The 16,109-nt window shown below is 42.0% G+C and overlaps 1 protein-coding gene across 2 annotated transcripts in view; it reads left to right on the forward strand.

Moving 5' to 3' along the window:
- The window catches only part of EFCAB2 (EF-hand calcium binding domain 2), a 102,050-nt gene that overhangs the window by 73,462 nt on the left and 12,479 nt on the right, over positions 1-16,109 (forward strand). Inside the window, exon 3 of one of the 2 annotated variants that reach the window (XM_039237469.1) lies at positions 4,764-4,836. The exons of the other annotated variant lie outside the window; for it this stretch is intronic. Coding sequence (XP_039093400.1) covers positions 4,764-4,836 — 73 coding nt within the window. The remainder of the gene's footprint in view (positions 1-4,763; positions 4,837-16,109) is intronic. 2 annotated transcript variants of the gene reach the window in all.

The raw sequence follows: 16,109 nt of genomic DNA on the forward strand, positions 1-16,109 counted from the left end.
AGTTACTGAACACCTCGGGATCATCTCCTGGTCTCTGAAATGGAGAGGACAAGGCACAGACCCCATGGGACTGTCCCAAGGGGTCAGGGCGTCTGTGGGGACGGCGGGATGGTCACCCACACTGAGTCCGAGCTTCTGGCTGGGAGCTGGGGTTGGCTCTCCAGAGCGACCACCTTCTCCGCTGTGTTCCCTGTGCCTGCCGCTTGAGTCCCCCACTGCTGCCGCCCTGCACCGGCTTTCTGTCCATCTCCCTGCAGGTGCCGGGGCTGTGATCACCAGAGGGCCTCTCTCTGCCCTGGTCTGGGGGGTGGGCCTCTCCCTGCCCGGATCCGAGGGGTGGGCCTCCCTCTGCCCAGATCCGAGGAGTGGGCCTCTCCCTGCCCAGATCTGAGGGGTGGGCTTCCCTCTGTCCGGATCTGAGGAGTGGGCCTGTCTCTGCCCAGATCCGAGCCATGGGCTTTCTCTAGTGCGGTCATCCTGCAACCAGGGGTCCAGGCAGGCAGCAGTTGCGGGGCTGTGGGAGGAAGTGAGGGGTGGAGAGGCTGAGGGAGACAGGGCAGGCTGACGGGGTGCGCCAGCGCTAGGCGGCAGGTCTGCAGTGGACAGTGGGCCGTGACCTGGCAGTTACAAGTTGAATAATTTTTTCATGTTAAGGCTTATTTATTTATTTTAAAATTTTATTTATTTTTTAATTTACATCCAAGTTAGGTAGCATTTAGTGCAACAGTGATTTCAGGAGTAGATTCCTTAATGCCCCTCACCCATTTAGCCCATCCCCCTCCCACAACCCCTCCAGTAACCCTCTGTTTTCTATATTTAAGAGTCTCTTATGTTTTGTCCTCTTCCCTGATTTTATATTATGTTTCCTTTCCTGCCCTTAGGTTCATCTCTTTTGTATCTTAAATTCCACATATGACTGAAGTCATATGATATTTGTCTTTCTCTGACTAATTTCTCTTAGCATGATACCCTCTAGTTCCATCCACATAGTTGCAAATGGCAAGATTTCATTCTTTTTGATTGCCGAGTAATACTCCATTATATATATACCACATCTTCTTTATCCATTCATCCATCGATGGACATTTGGGCTCTTTCCATACTTTGGCTATTGTCGATAGCGCTGCTATAAACATTGGGGTGCATTGAAAAACATTGGGCCCTTTTGAAACAGCACACCTGTATCCCTTGGATAGATACCTAGTAGTGCAATGGCTGGGTCATAGGGTAGTTCTATTTTTAGTTTTTTGAGAAACCTCCACACTGTTTTCCAGAGTGGCGGCACCAGTTTGCATTCCCACCAATAGTGTAAGAGGGTTCCTGTTTCTCCACATCCTCGCCAACATCTGTTATTTCCTGAGTTGTTAATGTTAGCCATTCTGACAGGTGTGAGGTGGTATCTCATTGTGGTTTTGATTTGTATTTCTCTGATGAGGAGGGATGTTGAGCATTTTTTCAAGTTGGTTGGCCATCTGGATGTTTCTTTGGAAAAGTGTCTATTCATGTCTTTTGCTCATTTCTTCACTGGATTATTTATTTTTTTGTGTGTTGAGTTTGATAAGTTCCTTATAAATTTTGGATACTAACCCTTTATCTGATATGTCATTTGTGAGTATCTTCTCCCATTCCATTTGTTGCTTTTTAGTTTTGCTGATTGTTTCCTTCACTGTGCAGAAGCTTTTTATTTTGATGGGGTCCCAATAGTTCATTTTTGCTTTTGTTTCCCTTGCCTCCAGAGATATGTTGAGTAAGAAGTTGCTGCAGGTGAGGTCAAAAAAGTTTTTGCCTACTTTCTCCTCTAGGATTTTGATGACTTCCTGTCTTACATTTATGTCTTTCATCCATTTGAGTTTATTTTTGTGTATGGTATAAGAAAGTGGTCCAGGTTCATTTTTCTGCATGTCATTGTCCAGTTTTCCCAGCACCATTTGCTGAAGAGACTGTCTTTATGCCATTGGATTTTCTTTCCTGCTTTGTCAAAGATTAGTTGGCCATATGTTTGTGGGTCCATTTCTGGGTTTCTCTATTCTGTTCCATTGATCTAAGTGTCTGTTTTTGTGTCAATACCATACTGTCTCGATGATTACAGCTTTGTAATACAGCTTCAAGTCCGGGATTGTGATGCCTCCAACCTTGGTTTTCTTTTTTAAGATTGCTTTAGCTATTCAGGGTCTTTTCTGGTCCCACATAAATTTTAGGATTGCTTGTTCTAGCTCTGTGAAGAATGCTGGTGTTGTTTTGATAGGGATTGCTATTTATTTTAAAAGAGGGAGATGGGGCACCTGGGTGGCTCAGTCGGTTAAGCGTCCGACCTCAGCTCAGGTCCTGATTTCACGGTCGTGGGTTCGAGCCCCGCGTCGGGTTCTGTGCAGCTCAGACAGCTCAGAGCCTGGAGCCTGCTTCAGATTCTGTGTCTCCCCCTCTCTCTGACCCTCCCCTGCTTACTCTCTCTCTCTCTCTCTCTCTCTCTCAGAAATAAATAAAACATTAAAAATTTAAAAAAAAATAAAAGAGGGAGAATGAGAGCACGGGAGAGGCAGAGGGAAGGAGAGACAGAGAATCCCAAGGAGGCTCCATGCTGTCAGTGTGGAGCCCAATGTAGGGCTGGAACCCGCAAACCATGAGATCGAGACCTGAGCCAAAATCAGAGAGTCAGCTGCTTAACTGACAGAACCACACAAGCGCCCCCAAGATCAGTAATTTGGAACAAGGGCTGTGGTAGCAAAGGAAGCGGAAGGAGAGTACTTGGAGGTGGTAAGGCACCTGTCAGAAATGTCTTAGGAGGAAGAAGGAAGATAACCTGAATATTTTAGGCCAAAAGAGGAAGCCGCTAGTAAAGGACCAAATGAAGATGCTGAGTGGGACGCAAGTGTGTTCAGAATGGGAGCCAAGACCCAGGGGATTAAGGCTACATGCACCGCGATAAGCTCTGGGTGACGTATGTACTTGTTGGGGGGAAGAAAAGAGCTAAGCCTGGAACTAAGGAAAAGTGAGAGGGGTGAGCTTTATTAAGGAAGAGCCCTTTTAGTTCCTCGGAGGCGGAGAGGGAGAGGAAGGGAGGGGGTCCAGGGGCCGGCCTTTCATGGGGGTGCCTGCCACCAAATGTGTGTGTCCCTCCCCAATTCCTGTGATGGGGCCCTACCCCCCACGTGATGGTGCTCAGAGGTGGGTCTCTGGGAAGTGATTAAGTCTAGACGTGGTCCTGAAAGTGGGGCCCCCGTGATGCATCAGGGCCCTTAAAGGAAGAGGGAGACCCAGAGCTCGCTCGCTGTCGGTCCTGGGAGGATGCAGGGAAGGTGGTCGAGCCACCCGCTGGCTGGGCCCAGGCTGTGGCACGTGGCTGGTCGCCCCAGCCGACCAGGCAGGTGGTAGGCGGGTTAACGGGGCCCAGTTTGCATGGGGGCGGGGGACACAGGAGACAGGTCTGTGGGGTCTTCCGCCGAGCTTCGGCGCGCTTGTGGTTTCAAGCGTGAGGCCATGATCTAATGGTTCATGAGTTTGAGCCCGGCTTGGGGCTCTGCACTGACAGTGGAGCCTGCTTGGGATCCTCTGCCCTTACCTCCCTCTCTCTGTCTCTCTCTCTCGATCTCTCTCTCAAAATAAATAAAACAAATAAAATGTTTTCTCAGTAAAATAGGGAGTAAGTATAACACCACCATTATTACCCAGGCTGGTAAAAGAATTAAATATTCTCATCGAGTGGGGCACCTGGGTGGCTCAGTTAGTTAAGCATCTGACTCTTGATTTGGGCTCAGGTCGTGATCTCAATGTCGGAGATTGAGCCCCACATCAGGCTCTGCGTGACAGCTCAGAGCCTGCTTGGGATTCTCTCTCTCTCCCTCACTCTCTGTCCCTCTCCCCACTCATGCTCTCCCTCTCTCTATCTTTCTCAAAATAAATATTTAAGAAAAATATTCTAGTCAAGTAAATATTTATTCAACTAAATTAACATTCAAATATTACACCTTTAATTTTAACAATTTTAAGTGGAAATATTTAACAATCGATTCCAAATCCTCTCTTTTCACATCTAGAGAGTACTGAATATAATTTATACTTTTCTTAGGTTATTTGCGGAATTGAGTTGCATCACTATGGGGAGGGCAGGGGCGTAACCAATATTTATTGAGTGGATGCCACTCAATACACAGTTCTTGCATAATATAAAGGAAGAACTGTGCTTGCTTTATATTATGATAGCTCATATTATTTCTCTCTTAGGGTGTTCCCGGCCCCTTTAAGTATCTGCACGAGGTCATTACACTTTAACGACCAGGTAGACTTCTGCACTCAGAGATTAAGCTACGTGACCTAGCACGTGACAGAGTTCGGACCCGAACCCCGGCAATCTGACATTAGTGCCTTGCTTTTCAGTATCCTGCCACTAATGTGGACTTTAACACAAACCTCTGAGGGAGACATTATTGTCCCCATTTTACAGATGCAGAAACTGAGGTTTGAAACAGTTAACTTAAAATCAGCTAATAAGTGGCTGACATTTCTTTTTCTTACCCACCCCCCCCCCCTTTATGTTTCCTAGGACTTCTGATTTGTGTTCAAGCTAATCAACACAAACACTTCTTTCTTTTCCCTTTGGTTCATTTGTCTGCCTTTTCCCTCCCCTGGAGAGTGTCTTCTATCCACAAGAGGCAGGACTTAATTGTGTGACCTTGGTGCTGCATCTGCCCTGACCTTGTTTAGAGAAACACAGCACTTGCTTTTCAAAGTATATATTCTCAGACTGTTGCCCACTTTCTCCGCAGAGAGATCGGAACGATTGTCAGGTCGCTAGGGTGCTGCCCGAGTGAAGGAGAGCTACATGACCTGATTGCGGAGGTAAGCAGACCTGGGTAAGGCTGCGTGCCGCGGGCTCCGTGCTGGGGCTGCTCCTGGTGCTCAAAAACTTTTACCTGCAACTAAGCATGTCCTAAACTAATGAGAGTGCTTGGTGGAAGCATTCGGGCAGCTTTACGGAACAGCCAGCCAACAGGGTCTGAGAAAACTAGTATCAGATCTGGAAGAAATGGCTTTGACCGAGTAATGTGATGGCTCAAGTAGGGAGCCCACTTTATATTGTTTATACTCTTTTTAAAAAAATGTTTATTTATTTATTTTTGAGAGAGAGACAGAGACAGAACACAAGCAGGAAAGGGGCACACACACACACACACACACACACACACACACACACAGAGTCCAAAGCAGGCTCCAGGCTCTGAGCTGTCAGCACAGAGATCCCGACTTGGGGCTCAAACCCATGAACTGGGAGACCATGACCTCAGCCGAAGTCAGATGCTTAAGCAACTGAGCCACCCAGGCGCCCCTTATTTCTGCTATTTAAAATTAGTTGAAGAAAGGCCAGCAGACAGACCCAGGGGACTGACTATGCAGAGAGGGTACTGACACTGGCAAGGAGTATCCTGAATGATGTCACTTCAGAGGAGATAGAAATGGAAACAGAGTCTGTAAGAAATTTATATTTATTTGGGGGAAATAAAACCAACTTTCCGAACATGCAGTGAACACAATAATAGGAACTAACTTGACATTGACCAAACAGTCTAAGAATTTGGAAACTGGTTATTTGTAACATTATAGATGAGTCCCTGGAGAGAAGTACCCCGTAAAGCAGTGATGAGTGGCCCACGACCGGAGAGCTTCGTCCCCTGCTTGGTTTTCCAGCAAAGTGTCTGCTCTGACTTTCACAGGCGGCTCTCAGTTCAACATAGTGGGGGCCTGCAGGGAACAAAGCTCCCTGCCCTGCCCCCACCCCCATGAGAAGAACCTTTCCAGAACTGCTTTTGTGGGTATGTGGGTCTGCATGGAGGCCAGGCCCGAGCAGGAGGAAACGGAAAAGGCAAGGAAGTACGGTTTTGTGGATTTCCTTATTCCGTGTGCGCACACAGCACAGACCCACGGTGAGTCCCTTAACCTCTGTGTCAGTTTCTCCATGATAACACGTACTTCATTTTTTAAAAAATGTTTTATTTATTTCTGAGAGAGAGAGAGACAGCATGAGCAGGGGAGGGTCATAGAGAGAGGGAGACACAGAATCTGAAGCAGGCTCCAGGCCCTGAGCCGTCAGCACAGAGCCTGATGCGGGGCTCGAACCCACAAACCGTGAGATCATGACCTGAGCCGAAGTCGTTTGCCCAACTGACTGAGCCCCCCAGATGCCCCAAAAACACATAGTTCAAAGATAAGTGGAATGACGTATTTGAATCCTAAAGCACTATATAAAGTTAAGGGATGGAAGATTAGGTGTTTACCCACCTCTTAGCGTCTCGGTAACTAAAAAGCAGTGCCAGTTTTTCATTAGTATTTAAACATATTCAGTAAAGCACAACATCTTTACCTTGGTTTTCCATTTGGGGACCCAATAAGGCTATTTTTACTCAGGGGGAGGGAAAAAAACCTTATTTTTCCTCGAGTTGTTCTCGCATTTTAAAAAAATGGTGTTGATCGCTGCTTGACAGCGTTTATTGACAAAGCTAGCATCTGTGCTCAGGAAAGGCAAGTTGGCGTTGTGGAGCAGTGAGGGACTGGAAGATGAATTTACAGTGAAATCGTAATGCTTGCATCTAATTCAGGAGAGTACATGGAGCGGTAATGAAAAATGGCCCCGGAAAGATAGAGAAGCAGAACCTTTAGCACCTGATTCCTTGATGGTTTGTTTGTATGTTTCAATCCTTAATGGAGACTTGGGGGGGGGGGGTGTCTGCAAATCCCAATCCCTGTTGTTGTAAATAAAGTTTTATTGGAAAACAGCTAAACTCGTTTATTTACATATCGTCTGGGGCTGTTTTCTCACTGCAAGAGTGGAGTTCGGTCCTTGTGACAGAGACCATATGGTTTGCAAAGCTTAAAATATTTGCTGTCTGGCCCTTTCCAGGAAGAGTTTGCCAACTGTTGATCTGTAAGTTTTTTCTGGCAAAGTAGAGCAGACGCCACAAGTAGTGAGTGTCAGGAGGTCTACATGCAAACCTCAAAGTTACCAGTTAACAGCTGTGTGGCCTTGGCTGAGTGGCATCCTCTTTCAAAGCCTGGCTCCACATCTGTGGAAAGAACGTGACAATAGCAAAGTGGCTTTATGAGAGTTAAATCTGATCACTGCAAGGAATCAGCTGTTCCCTGCTGGGCACTCAGGGTGTATTTGGGTTGGTTTGCTCTTAGGCGGCTCGTTACTGAAATGACCCTGTGGGTTTTGGCAGTTAATCACAGCAGACAATTTTATTCTGTCTTTGCCCTTTGCTTAGGTGCATCGACAGCCTTTGAAAATTACACGTTTCAAACAGTTGGACCAAGAGGGATTGCCATGCTGTCTAAGCCCTACATATGTTTTTCTGTATTTGTGTGCAACAGTTTATTCGGATTAAATTATAGCAAGATGCTTAAGAAGCTTTCGAATTATAGCAATATGCTGTCTAAACCCTACCAGTGTTTTTCTGCACAACAGTTTGTTCAGATTAAATTATAGCAAGATGCTTAAGAAGCTTTGGGTGTGACTACACTTTTTTAAGTTTCCCAAATAATTGAGGGGAAAAAAACCACATAGATATTTGTAGTTATCAAATACATTAGAAGACCCCCCAAAGCTCCAAATAGCAGGTGGGCAGGGGTGAATGTTGAATTGATACATGCTTTGTAATGGTTTCAGAAATGAAATTATTTCTGCTTCATTTGCTTTCAAATGCAGTCATGTTAAAAATGCAGTACTGTGACCATGCTCTAAAATTCTTGTGCACGTCGAAGGGCACCTGGGTGGCTCAGTTGGTTAAGCGCCTGACTCTTGACTTTGGCTCAGGTCATGATCTTGTGGTCTTCAGATCAAGCCCTGCATTGGGCTCTGTGCTGAGTGTGGAGCCGGCTTGGGGTTCTCTTTCTCCCTGTGCCCCTTCCCCCACTTGTGCATGCTCGCTCGCTCTCTCTCTCTCTCTCTGTCTCTCTCAAGAACAAACAACCCACACCAAAATCTATGTTTAGTTCTCTAGTTGCCATTTACTTGAATTTTAGTATAGATACATACTAAATCTCAGTCCCTCATTTCCTGAAGAGCGAAATGAGAGCTGATGTTTCTCTTGAAATAGATCATTTAAAAATCACTCAGCATTGATCCCTCTACTTTATGTTTTACAATTAACAACTTGCCCCAAATAATCTCTACCTGTTTGAAATATCGAAAAACCCAATAGCTGTGAGAAGAGTTAATATAAATTATATTGACATACAGGTTACCAAACCAGTCTTCCTTTATTATGGAGTTAAAACCTTCCAGGATCTTCTGTGTGAGAGCTGGGGGGACATGGCGGCATCTCACTACCAGTGGGAAGGGCGTGGAGAGGTCTACAGCCTTTGAAGTTCAAACCCAAGTGGAATTGTAGAGAATTTATTTAAAAAATTTTTTTAAATGTTTTATTTATTTCTGAGAGAGAGAGAGAGAGAGCGTGAGCAGGGGAGGGTCAGAGAGAGAGACAGATACAGAAACTGAAACAGGCTCCAGGCTCTGAGCTGTCAGCACAGAGCCCGACGCGGGGCTCAAACCCACAGACCGTGAGATCATGACCTGAACTGAAGTCAGATGCTTAACCGACTGAGCCACCCAGGCGCCCCGAGAATTTAAAGTGATTAGAAGGGAGAACTAAAAGGTATTTGGAAAATAACACCTGTGTTGGTAGGATTATTACACTGTACAGTGATTTTTTTAAAGGTCAATTCATCAGGAAGGTATAAAAATCATAAATGTCTATGTACCATAGCAATAATCGTGCCTTGGATAAACCTCATTGGCTATGATACTGCTACTGCGCAAAGCTTATAAATGTCTATGTACCATAGATGGAGACTTTAACAACCCTCTCAAATAATTGATAGAGCAGCTACGTAAAATATCAGCAAAGATGGAGATAATCTGAACACCACCATCAGCCATTCTGTCCTATACACTCACAACTGCAAAATGCATGTTCTTTCCAAGTGTATTTGAAGTGTTCAATAGGATAAACTAAGGGCTGGACGATGAAACAAGCCTCAGTATATTTTTAAACATTGAAATCATACAAGATATGTTCTCTGACTTAAAAAGTAGAATTAAGTTAGAGATCAGTTGAGAATAGGATGACTAGGAAATCCTCAAATGTTTGAAATTAAGCAACATACTTCTAAAATGGCTTGAAATGGTTTGTGAATCAAAGAAGAAATCACAAAGGGAGTTAGGAAACATTTTGCCCTGAACTTTTGTGAAAATGCAGCATGTCAAACTTTGTGGGATTTGGGGAAAGCAGTGCTTGGAGGCCAGTTTACAACATTAAATGTTCACATTGGAAAAGTAAAAAGACCTAAAATTAATGATCTAAATGCTCATGTTAGGGAAGCTACAAAAAGAAGAGCAACATAAACTCAATATAAAGAGAAGGAAGAAAATTGTCAGGAGCAGAAATCAGTGAACTACAAAGTGGACAGAGAAAATCATTGAACGCAAAATACTAGTCTTTTCAAATAAAACTGATAAAACCCTAGCTAAGACAATCAAGACAAATTACCAACATCAAGATTAAAGGAGGATTTATTATTATCCTTCAGACATTTTAAAAGGATAATAACAGGACAACTTTATGCCAATGAATCTAGCAACTTAGATGAAATGGACATCTTCACCAAGAGACACAAATTACCAAAACTGACCCGAAAAAAAATGGAGAATTTGAGGAGCCCCATATCAGTTATGAAAATTAAATTTATACTTAAAAATCTTCCCATAAAGAAAACTAGAAGTTCAGATAGCTTCGCTAGTGAATTTTTTTTCAAGCATTTATGGAAGAAATAGTATCAATTCTACCCAAAACTCTTTCTGAAAACATTACTGGAGATGGCACCTTCCAGGCTGGTATTACTCTGATATTCTAACCAGACAATCATATTACAAAGGAGGAAAACTACAGACCTTGTTAACATAGATGTAAAAAGTCCTTAATAAGATTTTACTAAATCAAATTTCAACAATATCATAAAAGGGAGAATACATCACGAGCAAGTGGAATTTACCTCAGGAATTTAAGGTTGGCTTAACATGAATCAATATAATTTACTACATTAAGAGAACAAAGTAGATAAATCCTATGATCATTACAGTAAATATAGAAAAAGCATTTGAGAAACATTCAAGACCCATTGAAGATAAAAATACTCCGCAAACTGAGAATAAAAGGAACCTTTTCAAACTGGCCAAGGGCAGCTGTGAAAACTCAAGGCTAAGATGATAGTCAGTGTTTTCTACCTAAAATTGTGAACAAGGCATGGATGTCTGTTTTCATCACTCCTATTCATCATCGTACTTGAAGTCCTAGCTAGTGCCACAAGGTAAGAAAAAATAATAAAGGTTCTTTTATATTATTTTCTATATTTAATATAATATATATTTTTATAATACTTAATATATTTAATATTGTAAAAATAAGGAAGGTGAAACTATTTCTGTTTCAGACAACATGAGTTTTCATGGAGAAAAGCCTAAGAGAGTTACCAAGAAGCCACTAGAACTAATGTGTGAATTTAGCCATATCATAGGCGACATGGTCAACATGAAAAATTAATTGTATTTCTAATTTTGAAATTAAGTAAACAACTCCATTTAAAAAAGCATTAAAATGGAATAGTGAATACATTTAACAAAATACAGGCAAGACTTCCACACTAAAACAGCAAACACTGTGAAGAGAAATTAAGATTTAAAAGGTTACATATAGATGTTTATGGATTGCAAAACAACATTTTTTTTTAAATTTTAATGTTTATTTTTGAGAGAGAAGAGACAGAGTGTGAGTGGGGGAGAGACAGAGAGAGAAGGAGACACACAATCCAAACCAGGCTCCAGGCTCTGAGCTGTCAGCACAGAGCCCAACATGGGTCTCGAACCCATGACTGGAAAATCATGACCTGAGCTGAAGTCAGACACTTAACCGACTGAGCCACCCAGGAAACCCAAAACAACATTGTTAAGATGGCAGTTCTTTGATTGATAAGTTCAATACATGTTCAAAATCATAGCAGGCTTTTTTTTTTTTTTGGGAAGAACTTTATGAGTTGACTCTGAAATTTGAATGGAAAAGCAAAGGACCTAGAATAAACAATAATTTTGAAAATGAAGGGCAAGGATGGACTTTTACTACCAGCTTGCAGGCTTCACTGTGAAACTACAGTAATCATGACAGTGTGATATTTGTGGACTAAGAGACATATAGACCAGTGGAGCAAACTAGAGGATCCAGAAATAGGACCATACGTACCTCTTTGACAAAGGTGCCAAAGTAATTCAATGAAGAAAGGATGTTCACTTCATAAGTAGTGCGGGAGCAAATGGGTATCCGAATAGAAAGGATACAAAGTTTGTCATTCTTTTACTCCACCCACAAAGATTAACTTGAAGTGGATTATGGACCTGAATAGATGAGCTGAAACTATAAACTTCTAGAAGAAGACAGAGGGAAAACCATGTGATATTGGCTTAGCCAAACATTTCTTAGATAAGACAAAAAGCATGAACCACACACCCCCAACAAACAAACAAAAAAACACAACAAATAATGATTAATCACTATTAATAATGTTTGCCCAATCAGGGGGCGCCTGGGTGGCTCAGTCAGTTAAACATCTGACTCTTGGTTTTGGCTCAGGTCACGGGTTTGAGCCCTGCATCAGGGTTCACGCTGTTAGTGTGTGAATCCCACTGCTTGGGATTCTGTTTCTCCTTCTCTCTGCCCCTTCCATGCTTGTGCATGCTCTCTCTCTCAAAATAAATAAATAAAATAAACTTTGCCCAATCAAATGACACAGTTAAAAACCAAAGAAACAAATGCAAATCATAGAGGGGGGAAATATTTGCAAATAATTTATTTGACATGGTATCCAGAATATATGAACATCTGTTTTAACTAACATTAGGAAGGCAATCAACCCAATTTTTAAACTAGCCAAAGATTTCTTTCTTTTTAAAATATAGTTTATTATCAAATTGGTTTCCGTACAACACCCATTGCTCATCCCAACCAGTGCCCTCCTCCATGCCCATCACCCCCTTCCCCTCTCCCCCAACCCACATCAACCCTCAGTTTGTTCTCAGTCTTTAAGAGTCTCTTGTGGTTTGCCTCCCTCTCTCTCTGTAACTTATGTTTAACCATTTCCCTCCCCCATGGTCTTCTGTTAAGTTTCTTAAGATATATATATATGCGTGAAAACATATAGTGCCTGTCTTTCTCTGCCTGACTGATTTCACTTAGCATAACAGCCTCCAGTTCCATCTACATTGCTACAAATGGCCAGATTTCATTCTTTCTCATTGCCAAGTTGTATTCCATTGTATATTTAAACCACATCTTCTTGATCCATCTGTCAGTTGATGGACATTTAGGATCTTTCCATGATTTGGCTATTGTTGAAAGTGCTGCTATGAACATTGGGGTACATGTGCCTCTATGCATCAGCACTCCTGTATCTTTTGGGTAAATTCCTAGCAGTGGTATTGCTGGGTCATAGGGGAGCTCTATTGTTCAGTTTTTGAGGGACCTCCACACTATTTTCCAGAGCAGCTGTACCAGTTTGCATTCCCACCAGTGGTGTAAGAGGGTTCCTGTTTCTCCACATCCTCGCCAGTGTCTAGAGTCTCATTTTAGCCACTCTGACCAGCTTGAGGTGGTATCTCAGTGTGGTTTTGATTTGTATTTCTCTGATGATGAGGGATGCTGAGCATCGTTTCATGTGTCTATTGGCCATCTGGATGTCTTCTTTGGAAAAGTGTCTATTCATGTATTCCGCCCATTTCTTCAGTGGATTATTTGTTTTTTGGGTGTGGAGTTTGGTGAGTTCTTTATAGGTTTTGGATACTAGCCCTTTATCTGATATGTCATTTGCAAATATCTTTTCCCATTCTGTCTGTTGCCTTCTAGTTTTGGTGATTGTTTCCTTTGCAGTGCAGAAGCTTTTTGTCTTGAAGAGGTCCCAGTTAAACTAGCCAAAGATTTAAAGAGACATTTCAAAAAGGAAAATGTATGAATGGCCAGGAAGCACATAAAAAATGATAAACATCTGCAGTCATTGGGGAGAATGGCTAAAATTTTAAATTCTGAAAATATTTGATGAACAGGAGATATTGCACTGCAGGGCATTATAGAACCTCTTCATAATGCCACTAGTTTCTACAAAATTGTTGAATCACTATATTGTACACCCAAAACTAATATAGCACTGTATGTTTACTATATTAGAATTAATAAAAAATACTTAATAAAGAAGAAAGCATTTACCAGTGGGGATGGGGGGAAATCATAGTCACAACTTTCAAGAGCAAGAGATTTAGCTGACTTTCCTAACACACAGAAACAGACACAGAGTTAGACAAAATGAGGAGACAGAGGAATTTAGTCTAAATGGAAGAACAGGACAAAATCATAGCACAAGAGCTAAATGAAACAGAGATAAGTAATATGCCTGATACAGAATTTAAAGTAATGATTGGGGTGCCTGCGTGGCTTAGTCAGTTGAGAATCCAACCCTTGGTTTTGGCTCAGGTCATGATCCCAGGGTCATGGGATTGAGCCCGATGTTGGGCTCTGCATTGAGCATGGAGCCTGCCTAAGATTCTTTCTCTCACTCCCTCTGCCACCCTCCCCCCCCCAATAATAAAATAAAGTAATGATCATAAAGATACTGGACTTGAAGAAAGAGTGGAGAATCTCAGTGAGACCCTCAAGGAAGTGATAGAAAACATAAGAACTAATCAGAGGTGAATAACTCAATGAATGAAATGAAAAATACATAAGAGGGAATAAATAGTAGACTAGAGAAAATAGAAGAATGGATCTGTGACCTGTAGGACAGAGTAATGGACAGCAATTAAACTGGACAGGAGAGAGAAATAAAATAAGAAATGAAAGTAGACTAAGGGAACTCAGTGACACCATCAAGTGCATTAACACTGACATTATAGGGGTCCCAGAAGGGGAGGAGAGAGAAAAGAGAGTAGAAAATTTATTTGAAGAAATAATAGCTGAAAACTTCCTGAATCTAGGGAAGGAAACAGAAATCCAGATCCAGGAACCACAGAGAACCCCCAACAAAGTCAACCCAAAGATGTCCATACCAAGATACATAGTGGGCAAAAAGTAGTGATCAAGAGAAAAATTTAAAAACAGCAAGAGAAAAGAATATAGTAGCACACAAGGGAGACCTCATAAGGCTATTAGCTGATTTTTCAGCAGAAACTGTGCAGGCCAGAAGGAAGTGTCATGGTATATCCTAAGTGCTAAAAGAAAAAAATTCTGCAGCCAAGAATACTCTATCCAACAAAACTCTCCTTCAGAATAGAAGAAGAGATAAAGAGTTTCCCAGGCAAACAAAAAGTTAAGGAAATTCATGTCCATTAAATCAGCCTGACAAGAAATTTAAAAGGGACTTTTTGAGTGGAAAGCCGTCGTCCTTGCTTACATGCTGTTTTCGACTATGTCATACATACTTCTATTCAGAGTCTTTGTTCTTGCTCTTACCCCTGCTCTGGGATGCTTTTCCTCCAAGTACGCACAGCACTGAGAGACCCCATGTGTTTGATCTGGACCAGAGTGAGTCCTAACATGGCAAGAAAGCATCTCGCAGATGATGTCGCCATCCTGAACTGCCCCATGTTTTACCTGTGCTTTGTGAACCTCTGTCCTCACAAGTTTAATACTGGATAAGATCTCGGATTCTGGTGAATCTGACTTGATGATACCACCCTTTGTGTTTCGTCAGTAGTATTCAACATGATCTGAAGTTCTCTATTTATGTGTCTGTCTCTCACTTCTGTGATAAAGACTCCTTGAAGGCACAAAGCTTATGCTTTGTACAACATCGCATCCTGAGCATGTAGAAAAAAGCCTGACGTGTACTCGTTCAAGAAACTGCTCTCCTGTTTCCTGTGGGCCTGAGCAATATTCTGGTTATAATCATGTTTCCTATACTTTCTCTTCGGCCTCTAATACTTTAGAGACTCTGCTTGCAAGCCCTACTATCAGAACAGTAGCAACTGTGGAAATCAGGCTTACAAAGCACTGCAGAGATACTTGAGTGAAGAGTTTTATAATAGGTCTGATTCATGTGCTCAAAAATGCCAAGTTTATAGTAAGTAAAAGCAATTAAAAACTGTTGTGAACTGGTCATCATTCATTCGACAAATAATTATCAAGCATTTACTACGTGCCAGGTGCCAGGTGTATGGAGTCACAAGAAAACGGAAGAAACCCCATCCTACTTGGGCTCAGGATAGTCAAACCCTTTAAATTTGTGAACATCAAAAATTTAAGTACAAAGGCATTAAAATATTCAAGATTGTATTCAGTCCTATTCATTTCGCTAAGTGAAGAAACACACATAAATGAATGTTCACTTGCATTTTCTGTGGTCAATGATTTAATGTTAAATTAATAGTGGTGAGAAGCCTTGATGATGTCAATGTTAAATATTCCCTGGTAACCAGTTAAAACAGTGTAATGATTCTACTGAGTCATTTCCTGCCTTTGTCATCTTGGATGAAAAATTTCATACCATACCAGACATACTGCAAGCCCTGAAGGTCCCAAATTACAGTTTCTCATTATTTTTAATTGGTTAAGTATCCTCAGAAACTTTTTCTTTGAAACTTCAGAAATGGCTGTCTAGTTAGTAGAGTAAAATCTACATAATCGATATAAAAAGTAAAGTGGGGATTTCCATCAATCTGGACCTTACCTGCACCATTCTGGTACCAGATGAGCCCTGAGATGTCACATCATTCAGCATCCAACTGTGTCAAGCTTCTCAGAGACTGGGAGCGGGTGAGGGGTAATTATCTTCTGATTTTGAAGTAGGTGATGTGAAATATTGTTATCTGTTATTTTTCCTCAACACCTTGGCATTGGAGAAGGTGGGAGGAGGGAGTAAATCTGCTCTAATTTGTGCTAGGTTAGATGCTGAAAGTTAAAGGATTGTAGACTGGGAAGGAGGTACCTTGGAGATTATCTAGAAATGTCTACCAGCCACTACGTCTGAATGGAAATAGGTAAATGGAGGGGTGGGGGTGGGGGAGGGTGTTGAGAAGATTGTGTTGT

The sequence above is a fragment of the Hyaena hyaena genome, unplaced genomic scaffold (assembly GCF_003009895.1).
Source record: "Hyaena hyaena isolate Hyena2069 unplaced genomic scaffold, ASM300989v1 scaffold_127, whole genome shotgun sequence".
NCBI lineage: Eukaryota > Metazoa > Chordata > Mammalia > Carnivora > Hyaenidae > Hyaena > Hyaena hyaena.